This window comes from Oncorhynchus keta, chromosome 14, assembly GCF_023373465.1.
Source record: "Oncorhynchus keta strain PuntledgeMale-10-30-2019 chromosome 14, Oket_V2, whole genome shotgun sequence".
Lineage (NCBI taxonomy): Eukaryota > Metazoa > Chordata > Actinopteri > Salmoniformes > Salmonidae > Oncorhynchus > Oncorhynchus keta.
This window is the reverse complement of record NC_068434.1, coordinates 54,471,215-54,483,762: the sequence shown is the minus strand read 5'-3', so window position 1 is coordinate 54,483,762 and position 12,548 is coordinate 54,471,215. Positions and strand designations below refer to the sequence as shown.

The 12,548-nt window shown below is 41.3% G+C and overlaps 1 protein-coding gene across 6 annotated transcripts in view; it reads right to left on the bottom strand.

The window, feature by feature from the left end:
• Positions 1-12,548, bottom strand: part of LOC118377462 (cytoskeleton-associated protein 5-like) — a 91,269-nt gene that overhangs the window by 69,266 nt on the left and 9,455 nt on the right. For 5 of the 6 annotated variants that reach the window (XM_052461920.1, XM_052461921.1, XM_052461923.1 and 2 more), the window contains 8 exons: positions 10,901-11,014; positions 10,709-10,813; positions 10,475-10,564; positions 9,714-9,878; positions 6,967-7,095; positions 6,030-6,170; positions 5,266-5,346; positions 4,990-5,100 (listed from right to left, as the gene is read on the bottom strand). In XM_052461920.1, the coding sequence (XP_052317880.1) occupies positions 4,990-5,100; positions 5,266-5,346; positions 6,030-6,170; positions 6,967-7,095; positions 9,714-9,878; positions 10,475-10,564; positions 10,709-10,813; positions 10,901-11,014 (936 nt within the window). Of the gene's footprint in view, positions 1-4,989; positions 5,101-5,265; positions 5,347-6,029; positions 6,171-6,966; positions 7,096-9,713; positions 9,879-10,474; positions 10,565-10,708; positions 10,814-10,900; positions 11,015-12,160; positions 12,328-12,548 lie in introns of those variants that run through there. The other variant, XM_052461924.1, reaches the window with a different exon arrangement.

Sequence of the window (12,548 nt, the reverse complement as noted above, 5' to 3'; positions counted from 1 at the left end):
GAGATTGCCTGAAATGACAACAAGCTCAGTCCGATGATGCAGCGACACACCGCCCCAGACCGTGACGGACCCTCCACCTTCAAATAGATCCCGCTCCAGAGTACAGGCCTCGGTGTAACGCTCATTCCTTCAACGAAAAACACGAATCCAACCATCACCCATGGGGAGACAAAACCGCAACTCGTCAGTGAAGAGCACTTTTTGCCAGTCTTGTCTGGTTAGGCAACGGTAGGTTTGTGCCCATAGGCGATGTTGCCGGTGAAGTCTGGGGAGGACCTGCCTTACAACAGGACTACAAGCCCTCAGTCCAGCCTATTGCAAACAGTCTGAGCACTGATGGAGGGATTGTGCGTTCCTGGAGTAACTCGGGCAGTTGTTGCCAACCTGTCCCACAGGTGTGATGTTTCGATGTACCAGTCCTGTGCAGGTATTACACGTGGTCTGCCACTGCGAGGATGATCAGCTGTCCGTCCTGTCTCCCTGTTGCGCTGTCTTAGGCGTCTCACACTACGGACATTGCAATGTATTGCCCTGGCCATATCTGCAGTCCTCATGCCTCCTTGCAGCATGCCTAAGGCACATTCATGTGGATGAGCAGGGACCCTGGGCATCTTTCTTTGTGTTGAGTCAGTAGAAAGGCCTCTTTAGTGTCCTAAGTTTTCATAACTGTGACCTTAATTGCCTACCATCTGTAAGCTGTTAGTGCCTTAACTGTTCCACGGGTGCATGTTCATTAATTGTTTGTTTCATTGAACAAGCATGGGAAACCTTCAACAGAGATCTGAAATTATTTGTATTTTTACAAATGAGCTTTTAAAGACAGGGTACTGAAAAAGGAACGTTTCCCTTTCTGCCGAGTACACACGTAAAGTAATTTGACCATTTTAGAAAATGGGACAGTCTTTATGTTGCATGATATTTTATGTCAATCAGGGTTAAAGTTAGGTTTATAAAATGTGACCATTACAGCTATTGTGTTAGGTGCATTGTGTTACAGGTCAGGGTTAGGGCTAAAATAGGTTATACCAAGGGTTAGGGTGTAAGGCAAGAAACAGTATGGGTTTATAACTCTTGCTCCTCCCTGTGGCCACTACATAACTCATTTGTGACACTTAGGTTCATAAGCTGAGGTAGCAAATGTGTCAGATCTTGATCAAGGAGCTAGACCTATCCATTTAATTTGCAACTCCATGAGCCTGCTAGCATTCGTTCATTTCGATGCCTACTTAACAGATTTCAACGCATATCAAATTACCCAGCAGCCATTAAGAATCAACAACTTGCCCAAAAAATAGGTTATTTCTTAGTAAAATTAGAATTCCCTTCTTCCGGCTGCGTGTTACCGAAGTGCCTCACTGTCATTGCTCTCACAGGTATCTCAATAATAATAATAATAATTATTATTATTATTATTATTATTATCATCATCATCATCATCAAATGCCCGTCACGTGATAGGGCAGAATGGCCAATGGCTGCAAACGGCATGGATTTTTTAGGGGGCATTACAGCCACACTAGGGGGATGGCACTGGGAAATTCACAGCATTATCAGGTGCTTGTCAAATTGTGAAAGAGTGATGAAGTATGTGCAAGAAACAAAGCACATGCCTTTCATGCAGCCTTAGAATTGATTCAAAATCCAAACATATAGCCCAACATTTGTATCACAACTAAAGTTGCATAAATAACTAGATTAAGCATATAGGAGAACCTGTTACTTTGTTAACTGCTCACAGAATTGCCGGATGTGCACCCTCCCTCAAATCGTTTGGAGAAAGGACGTTTTCTATTTGATTCGGCTTTGTTGAATTGTATTCTTTATACCATAAATTAATGCCACGGAGTTCTAAGCAAATCTTGCCTGCTAAATTAACTAGTGTAGCCCACAGCAATATGGCATAGCCAGTTCATTTTATTTGTCACATGCGCCGAATACAACGTGTAGACCTTAGTGAAATGCTTACTTATAAGCCCTTATCAAACAATGCAGTTAAGAAAAAATAAACAAATAATTAAAGAGCAGCAGTAAAATAACAATAGCGAGGCTATACACAGTGATTCCTCTAAAAGTTGTGAGCTTATGCTGCAGTACTTAGAGGTAATTTGTGGTTTAGTACGGTACCCTGCGTCACCACTTCATTGCTCCAGACCAGCGCAAGGGGGAGTTAAAGCACCGATTACGCTTTTGGGTCCTACTGTGTCTGACAATGAATGGGTGACATACCGAAATAGAAACTGAATTATGCGCGACTTCAGTATTACTTACTAAAAAAAACTGTTGTTACAGTAAGGTTATTATTTCTTTTAGGAATATTTAGCTCTTACTGTAGGCCACTCCTGACCGGTCATGTTAGACCATTGTGCCACTCAGGCGCTGTACAAGACACTGCATAGCAGTTCAAGCTGTTGCTACAGATGCTGGTTCAATACCGAATCTAAAACAATGTAACTAATAATGGCATATTTATGCGTTCAATAATAAAATAATCTTTCAAAATTCCAACGTTTATTTAGTTATGATTTATAACTAATTACTATGGGAATAAATTATCCTCCAATCCTCTAATTATTGGCAGAGAGTCATTTCATATTTCGATATACTGTAGGCAACATGAGTCTCAAGTAAATTCTTATTTATTTTCAAGGACAGCCTACTCCTTCCTCCCCATTGGGGAATTGAACCCCGGTCTCCAACGTGCCCGCATCCTCTAGTACAGCCATTATTGAAGGCTATCAGATACTTCTCAAAAGATGCCCTATGGGTGGTCAAACTAGCATTACTGGTACCAGTGGATCACACTTAAGTAACATGCAATAGAATTCTGCGGCAACATGCAAGCTTAGCCGAAGTACGCTGAAACTTTTAAAGGACCAACCACTGTACAGGGGGTACCGGTTAGTTGAGGTATTATATACACTACTACTACACTAATGTACTTGTCCTCTTACTCAGTTGTGCATATGGGCCTCCCATTCCTCTTTCTATTCTGGTTAGAGCCAGTTTGCGCTGTTCTGTGAAGGGAGTAGTACACAGCGTTGTTTCTTGGCAATTTCCTGCATGGAATAGCCTTCATTTCTCAGAACAAAAATAGACTGACGCGTTTCAGAAGTTAGTTAATGTGTCTGTCCATTTTGAGCCTGCAATCGAACCCACAAATGCTGATGCTCAACTAGTCTAAAGGCCCAATGTATTCAAAAAAATAAAAAGCCATTTTCATTTGTGCTAACATAATTGCAAAAGGGTTTCCTAATGATCAATTAGCTTTTTAAAATGATAAACTTGGATTAGCTAACAACATGCCATTAGAACACAGGAGTGACAGTTAAAAATCATTTAAAACCCTGCAGTTTCCAGCTACAATAGTCATTTAGGACATGAACAATGTCTAAGCTGTATTTCTGATCAATTTGATGTTATTTTAATGGACAAAATGATTTTCAAAATCAAGGACATTTGAGAAGTGTTGGCAAACTTTTGAACGGGAGTGTACATGTAGGTAGAGTTAAAATTAATATGCATTGATAACAGTAGCAGCAGTGTAAAATAGGGGGGTGGGGGCAATACAAATAGTCTAGGTAGCCATTTGATTAGATGTTCAGGAGTCTTTTGACGTGGGGGTAGAAGCCGTTTAGAAGCCTCTTGGACCTAGACGTGGCGCTCCGGTACCGCTTGCCTTGCAGTAGCAGAGAGAACAGTCTATGACTAGGGTGGCTGGAGTCTATTAGGGCCTTCCTCTGACACCACTTGGTGTAGAGGTCCTGGGTGGCAGGAAGTTTTGTTCCAGTGATGTACTGGGTCGTACGTACTACCCTCTGTAGTGCCTTGGTGTCGGAGGACGAGCAGTTGCCAAACCAGACAGTGAAACAACCAGTCAGGATGCTCTTGATAGCGCAGCTGTAGAACCTTTTGAGGATCTGAGGACCCATGCCAAATCTTTTCAGTCTCCTGGGGGGAATAGGCTTTGTCGTGCCCTCTTCACGACTGTCTTGTGTGCTTAGACCATGTTAGTTAGTTGGTGTTGTGTACGCCAAGGAACTTGAAGCTCTCAACCTGCTTCACTGCAGCCCTGTCGATGAGAATGGGGTGTGCTCGCTCCTCTTTTTCTTGTTCACAATCTCCTTAGTCTTAATCACGTTGAGGAAGAGGTTGTCCTGGCACCACACGGCCAGGTCTCAGACCTCCTCCCTATAGGCTGTCTCATCGTTGTCGGTGAGCAGGCCTACCACAGTTATGTCATCTGCAAACTTGGTGTTAGAGTCGTGAAGTCATGAGTGAACAGGGAGTACAGGAGGGGACTGAGCATGCACCCGTGTTGAGGATGAGCGTGGCGGATGTGTTGCTACCTGCCCTCACCACCTAGGGGTAGCCCGTTAGGGAGTCCAGGATCCATTTGCAGAGGGAGGTGCTTAGTCCCACGGTCCTTAGTTTAGTGATGAGCTAAGGGCACTATGGTGTTGAATGCTGAGCTGTAGTCAAAGAATAGCATTCTCGCATAGGTGTTCCTTTTGTCCAGCTGGGAAAGGGCAGAGTGGAGATCAATAGAGATTGCATCATCTGTGGATCTGTTGGGGCGGTATGCAAATTGGAATGTCTTGGGTTTCTGGGATAAATTGTTTGTTCTGTATATTTATAAGCTTCAGAATGACACTTCTAGTCTGTGGGAAATACCGGGTTACCTGGGAGAAAGATTTATTCTCAAGAAGGAATATTTGTAAAATATTCAACCCTAGATATGATTAGTCTGCATGGCACTCAGCATTTAGGAGATGGATTGGGGGTGATAGATTTGCATCCTGTCAAGTAGGTGTACTCTTACGGCTAGCTGCCTCACGATACAGAAACAGGAGATATGCTCCTATGAGCCATTACTACTCACACAAGCCAAAGCTGGGCAAGGCTACCCAAGAGACTTACACTGCAAGAACAAATGTTGTAATAGAGTACAGGGAGAAACAAAGAGAACTTGAAAACATAAATGCTGCTGACCTGGTAAAATTCCTCCATGCTGGCCAGCCTCTCCTTCCAGTTGGAGCTGTCCAGCATCTTTACACAGGAGGCAGGCAGCACCTCTGCAGCCAGCTCATCACACACCTCCACCTAAGAACAGTCAATATGTACTTTTGACTAGAGCCCAGCTTCAAATTGCACCCTGTTCCAGAGCTAAATATTAGTGCTGTCATTTGCAACTTGTATCTATTTAATATTGAGTAATTTATTGAGGACTATTTGATACTTCAAAATCAGTAAGCTGTGAGTACTCACTGAGAGCTCAGTCTCCACGATCTCTTTTGTTTCAGCAGGCTTCTTACTCTTGGCTCCACCTTCTGCTGCAGGCTTCCCTTTCTTAGCAACGCCAACATCCAAGACAACACATCAAATTAGATTTTAGAATAAACAGACAATTGTATTTTAACAAACAGGAAATAACACATTAGGGAAACATTTAAAAAGTACATTGAGAGCCATTTAAAGAGGAAAACCAATCCATCCTTGAGCAATGACCAAACACTGGCTGCAACCCACCATTTAGGAGCCACTGCTGTGGAATAGAACAGCATAGATGACCAGTCAACAGGGATGACATTATCCCACACTGTATTCATTGCACTACTATTACCAGCAGGTTGTCCATAAGTCCAGCTTCAACATTAAACTCCCCCCACCTTCCATGGTTTTGACCACAGCCTTATATTGAAGCTCTGGGCTTAGCAAAAAAGAAACTGTTCCTGGGGCTCTGGGTACTAAGTAGTCACTGGTTTAGTGGATCACACAAGAACGCTTCAATGTAAATGCCTGCTAGCATCTTTCCCATGGATTTGACTGGTTTTCAAGCTCTATTGGTTAGATTGAAAAACAAGCTCCTCTACTGTAGTTTATATTGTCCAAATGATTAAGGTTCAATTCAACCCTTCTAAAAGACACCTTCAAACATTTTGTGCAACAAACCTGACAAGGACCACCGTGACATGCAAAACCCACTACGGAGACATGAAACATACAATAAGAGCCAGGTCATGCCGGCTCACCTTATACAAAGGGGCATTTTTGGGGGGCCCTGCGGGTTTGGCTGGGACCTCAGACTGTGCCTTGGTGCCAGGTTTCCCTTTCTCCGCTCCTCCTCCTTTCTTTCCTCCTGCCAGCTCCACATTGGACGCAATCGCTTTAATCTTTGAGAGGAAAATAGCATTTAGAGAACACACTTGGATATTACCAATCTGAGCAACAGGATGGCCCAAGGTCAATAATGACATATCTAAAACAAAGAACTCTGATTTATGTAAACAATACACACGTTTTCACAAACTGGCTCTGAAAACACTGCAACAGCTATTTTATTTGAAGTTGACCAAAAGCAGGGCTCCGAAGTGATTATTTTGCATCCATTCACTTGGGACACAATTTATTTTAATTGATTGAGTCAGTGCGAGCTGCAAATTCTAGTTTGTCATTTAATTCAAAGCTTTATATTTTTGGGGTGCAAATCAGAATATATTGATCATGCATTCCTGCTTGTTTAAGTCAGGAAGTTAAAGGAGGCCTACAAACCTGACTCAGGTACACCAGCTCTGACAGGAGGAATGGGCCAAAATTCACCCAACTTATTGTGGGAAGCTTGTGGAAGGCTACCCAAAATGTTTGACCGAAGTTAAACAATTTAAAGGCAATGCTACCAAATACTAATTGAGTGTATGTAAACTTCTGACCCACTGAGATGGTGATGAAGAGAAATAAAAGCTGAAATAAATCATTCTCTCTACGATTATTCTGACATTTCACATTCTTAAAATAAAGTGGTGATCCTGACTGGCCTAAAACAGGGTATTTTTTACATGGATTAAATGTCAGGAATTGTGAAAAACGGCGTTTAAATGTATTTGGCTAAGGTGTACGTAAACTTCAGACTTCAACTGTACGCATGTACACACACACACACACACACACACACACACACACACACCTCACCTTGTCAACCTTGAGTTTGTCGAGGTCTGCTAGGAAGGGGTTAAGCGCCTTCTCTCCCGCCACCTTCATGGCCGTGCCTAGAGCCATGATCGCAGCATCTCTCACCTCTGGAGCAGGGTCATTCACTTGCTGCCATGAAGAAACAACCCACAATATGTCAAACATCAAGACAGAGCCATATTCAAATGGGGATTTATAGAAATAAGTGTGGGTTTAGGGCTGGGCAGTACACCGTATTTTACAATATACCGGAATTGGGTTTAAACTAGAGGTCGATTAATTAGGGCCGATTTCAAGTTATAACAATCAGAAATCAGTATTTTTGGACACCGATTAGGCAAATAAAAACAAAAAAATAATTGAACACCTTTATTTAATCTTTATTTAACTAGGCAAGTCAGTTAACACATTCTTATTTTCTATGACGGCCTAGGAACGGTGGTTCAACTGCCTCGTTCAGGGGCAGAATGACAGATTTTTACCTTGTCAGCTCGGGGATTCAATCTTGCAACCTTACAGTTAACTAGTCCAACGCTCTAATCACCTGCCTCTCATTGCACTCAATGAGGAGACTGCCTGTTACGTGAATGCAGTAAGAAGCCACGGTAAGTTGCTCGCTAGCATTGAACTTATCTTATAAAAAACAATCATAATCACTAGTGAACTACACATGGATGATGATATTACTATTACTAGCTCTTACTACGGTGCGTATTTGGAAAAAGGACCGTCGTTGCTCCAATGTGTACCTAACCATAAACATCAATGCCTTTCTTAAAATCAATACACAAGTACATATTTTTTAAACCTGCATATTTAGCTAAAATAAATCCAGGTCGTTGTGCGTCAAGCATTGCACTGTTAATGACTTCAAGCCTATCAACTCCCGAGATTAGGTTCCTGCAACCAATGTGAAATGGCTAGCTAGTTAGCGGGGTGCACACTAATAGCATTTCAATCGGTGACTTTACTCGCTCTGAGACTTGGAGTGGTTGTTTCCCTTGCTCTGCATGGGTTACGCTGCTTCGAGGGTGGTTGTTGTCGATGTGTTCTTGGTTCGAGCAGAGGTGGGAGCGAGGAGAGGGACGGAAGCTATACTGTTACACTGGCAATACTAAAGTGCCTACAAGAACATCCAATAGGCAAAGGTTAATGAAATACAAATGGTATAGAGAGAAATAGTCCTATAATTCCTACAACCTAAATATAATATTTAGGGAATATTGAAGACTAGTGTTGAAATAAACCACCAGCTTTCATATGTTCTCATGTTCTGAGCAAGGAACTGAAATGTTAGCTATCTTACGTGGCACATATTGCACTTTTACCTTCTTCTCCAACACTTGTTTCTGCATTATTTAAACCAAATTAATTTCATTATTTATTTGAGGCTAAATTGATTTTATTGATGTATTATATTAAGTTCAAATAAGTGTTCATTCAGTATTGTTGTAATTGTCACTATTACAGAGATATATATATATATATATATATATTATCATTTATTTATTTATTATAAATCGACCGAGTAATCGGTATCGGCTTTTTTGGTCCTCAAATAATCGGTATCGGCGTTGAAAAAAATCATAGGGTCTATTACCTTCCATAACAGTATTTAAATGTTTGGTTTGTTTAATGGGATATGCCGTGTGTAACATCCATTTTTATAGTTTACGTCGCTCCTTGAGTCATCTCGCTCCGCTCACTCTAAACATACCGCTTTCCACACAGACCTAGCCCCACCCCTCAAGGAGTGCATTTGTTGTTCCGCAAACATGACACTTGCGTTCAGTGTGCATGGTCAATGCAGAACATGCAACATTGTTCACAATGCTTTTCACATTTCTTCTTAATATAAATCCACTAGCGGTCAGTAATTACACTATTAGTTTGTGTTTCTTACATTTGCAAACTGAAGTAAATGGCAAACTGCTAGTATGTATTTTCTTAGCAAGTTTGACCTAAATTGTGTTGGCCGCTAATGCTATTTGCTAGTTAGTACGTTTATAAGCTAGCGGAGTCAGAGCAATTGTTTTTAGCTGTACAGGCTTTAAACTTCAGCGATGCTGTAGACATAAATCTGCATGTTTGTGCAAGAGTATCTTCTAAAATCAAAGAGGACTAGGCAAAGCATGAATGTGAGCTACATGAAATAGCTAAGAGAAAACATTCAATGTAGCCAAAGATTACAGGGTCCCCTAGGAAACACAGGTTCGTACCGTTACAATAACTTCTCCCTGGCATGTCAAAACACTGTATTCAAAGTCCCCAATACTATGTTCTAACTATAGAATAATCATTATATTTCCATGATTCCAACAGTTCACCGAAGTGTTTGGCTAAAAATAAGGCCTAGATTGTTCACCCATATCATGCAGCCCTACATAGCAGTGTGGAAATTCTCAAATGAGTGTAGGAATTGATCAATTATTTTGGGTTGAAGTAGAATTAAACAGTATAAATCAATCAGAATGGAGAAAGACCATTGAATGCATGTGTTGCCACCCTAGGGTCACGGACTGAGACCAAATTTAGAACTTGTATTATTCAAAAACATAAAATACATATTATATTTTGGCCATATTGCCCAGCCCTATGTTGGGGGTGTATAATACCTCACCCGACCAACCAATAACCTTAAACTTAACAAATGTTCACAAAATTAACTCTGAACATTGTATGTTCACACAATATTTTCCCCCAGTGGACATGTACAGTTAGAGACCTACAGGATGGGTGAGACCAACCTTGAGCAGGGCAGCACAGAGGGGTTTGAGCAGGCTCTTGGGCAGGGTGGAAGGTGTAGAAAGACGGATACTCCTGGTCAGGAACAGAGAGGCCTGCTGCTTGATGGACGGGTTCTTGTTGTCCATCACAGCCAGCATGTCCTCGCTCAGGTTCTGGAGAGTGGTCTGAAGAGAACAATCAGACCATTACCCTGTTTTTCTATTTTACTTTTTTTGTTTTACCCGTCAACAATTTGTGGGTAAAGTGATATGAAAGATATGCTGGCTTGTCTGTCATCTTGGAAACTTCAGACCCATGCAAAAAGCAAATAGCTTAACTCTTACCAATTAACATAGATCAAGGTGGGATTTGCTCCTCTAATGGAGTCTTAATTACATTTGACTAATTAAACATCGATCCACATTAAAATAACTAAAGTAAACTAGAGTAAATGAAGGAAATTATGTAATAGGTGTGCATGCCCACAGAGAATCACATGCATTGACCATCTTGACAAGCATACATCTGCTTCTCAAATGACAACTATAGAAAGAAAACAATTACTGTTGATTAGCACAAGGCCTACACAAAGGACCGGAGAGACCAGCTACATAAACAGATTTCACATTAACAGTCAACTATACTTTGTGTTGAGATCTATGGCCTAAGAGATACTGGTGCAGATACTTCAATAACACAGGCTCACTCAGCATTGACCGATTTAGTGCATAGTAAGCTATGAACCAAAAGGATAATCCGTTGGAATAATCTACCTACTCACCGTCAGGAAGACTGCGTCGATGGCCTCTTGCAGGGACTGGACCACAGCAGGTTTCTTCTCCTTAAATTTGTCCAAAATTGTTGGCACCACCTTGAGGAAAATAAACATTTTAAAATAACCAAATCAGTCAAAATTGGAGATTAGCAAACCGTTTCCGGTGAAGAGTCTTACACAGTAAAGCAACATCTTAAGCATCTCTAGTTTCTCAGTAACTGTCTAAAAGGGAGAACTTACATTGCCTGCGTAAGTCCCAAAGTTCTTCCTGAGTCCGAAGGCCAATCCAGCCAGGCATTTTGCAGCGAGCGACACCAGAATGACATTGGTGTCTTTACCAATGACCTACAAATAGACAAACAATTGAGAGTTTAAGTGGGTAGTCAGTGCACTGTATACATACTGCAACTTCACTCACTCAGAGTTGCCTACCCTTTTGAGTGCTCGAACCACATCGCCATAGTCGCCATTATCCAGTTTGGGGTGTTTAGCCAGCATCGCCAAGGCCTCCAGGGCCTCTTTCCTCTCCTGCCACTTCTTTGCCTCCTACAGTGACAGAGGGAGACTCAGTCACAGGCCCAATACACAATGACAAATTGAGTATCAGCTCCACAGCTTTAGTTTGTAAGCTTTGGCAGGTAAGATTTGATTATAAAAGACCAGAATCTGTCTCACTACTACATTATTTACAATGTACTGTTTAGTAAACACTTATGCAGTATGCAAAAAATAACATAATAGGCTCACCCATACTGCAAATGTGTCAACTAAATGCGCTATTGCGTGTCCAGCTAGTCATTCATATTGATACAGTCCGTCCTTTCATCGGATTATCAGCGGATGTCAAAAGAAGATTTGGTTCCTCAAGAGCATGGAGTGAATTCATATTCGATGAAAAGCCAAAATGCGTACAACATCCTGGCAAACATTTTGCCCTACTATTTAGGCCACAAGTATGGGAATCCAGACACAACCATTGAGGCTTGGGAATATTTGGTAAAATAGCCACGGGATGGTTTTTCCAACAGTCAAAACTATTTGAAAAGAACTAAAAAGTAATATTATACACCTACTTTAAATACCTGCAGTTAAATGTTGCAATATGTTAAATGAAGCAGATTGCGTTCACTTCACCAGTCACATTACAAAGCTTACAATCACGTGTGTTTGTAAATAGCACAATGGGAGAAAGCAGGAGCAGGTGAGTCCAGCTATGTATAGACCAGGGGGTCGCATTTTACATTGAAAGCCAAGTGCTTTTTTGCATCAATAGTGATCAGGGACATGCAACTAGTTTTCCCTTCACAGAAAATATATTAGCACAACACATTAGGCAGAAAAATAGCTGAATTTTCATCAGATGACAACAGAAGTACAACTATTTGGCCAGCAGACACGTAAAATGAGCACACAAGGTATTTTTTCAAAAACAATGCGTCGCCATCATATCTGTTTATCATAGAAAGAATGTAGTCAGCTACATTTCCTAATGTTTTTCTTAAAGTTAATTTAACATTTACCAGAGAAAAGTAGACTGGCTACACCAAAAATACTTATTCGAGTGGAAAAGTGCAACAAGCACAAAATTATTCTGATGCCAAGCACAAATTACATGAAGCATTTTAGATCAGAGTTTACAAAACGCAGCAAGATAACAGTTACATTTCCCTGCGCGGTAAGCAGAATAACAACCTAAGTTTGACTTGGTAGTTATCGAAGTGGCTGAATTAATAAGATGGGGCATCATATTGCGTTGGCTTTCTGCCGTGTTTGAGAGGTCAAAGCCCTTAGGATGAGTTCTGCATCTTGATGTCCTTGCGTTTTCTATGCCTGTCAGCCCATCCGCTCCTCCGCCATTTTCTACAATCAGAGCAAGCAGGCCCGTTGCCCTAGCAACTCAAGACTCCACAAACAGCGTGTACACCAGCTCACATGACCTACAAACGCAAAGGTCAAAAGACTGAGGCTCCTGCCGACAAGTACTCGTTTAATTCAGGGTTACTTCAGCTTCTTATACTTTATAGTTTAAATGTCAGTGGAAAAGTCTAGGGTCAAGAAACATGGGTTTGCACACCAAAAT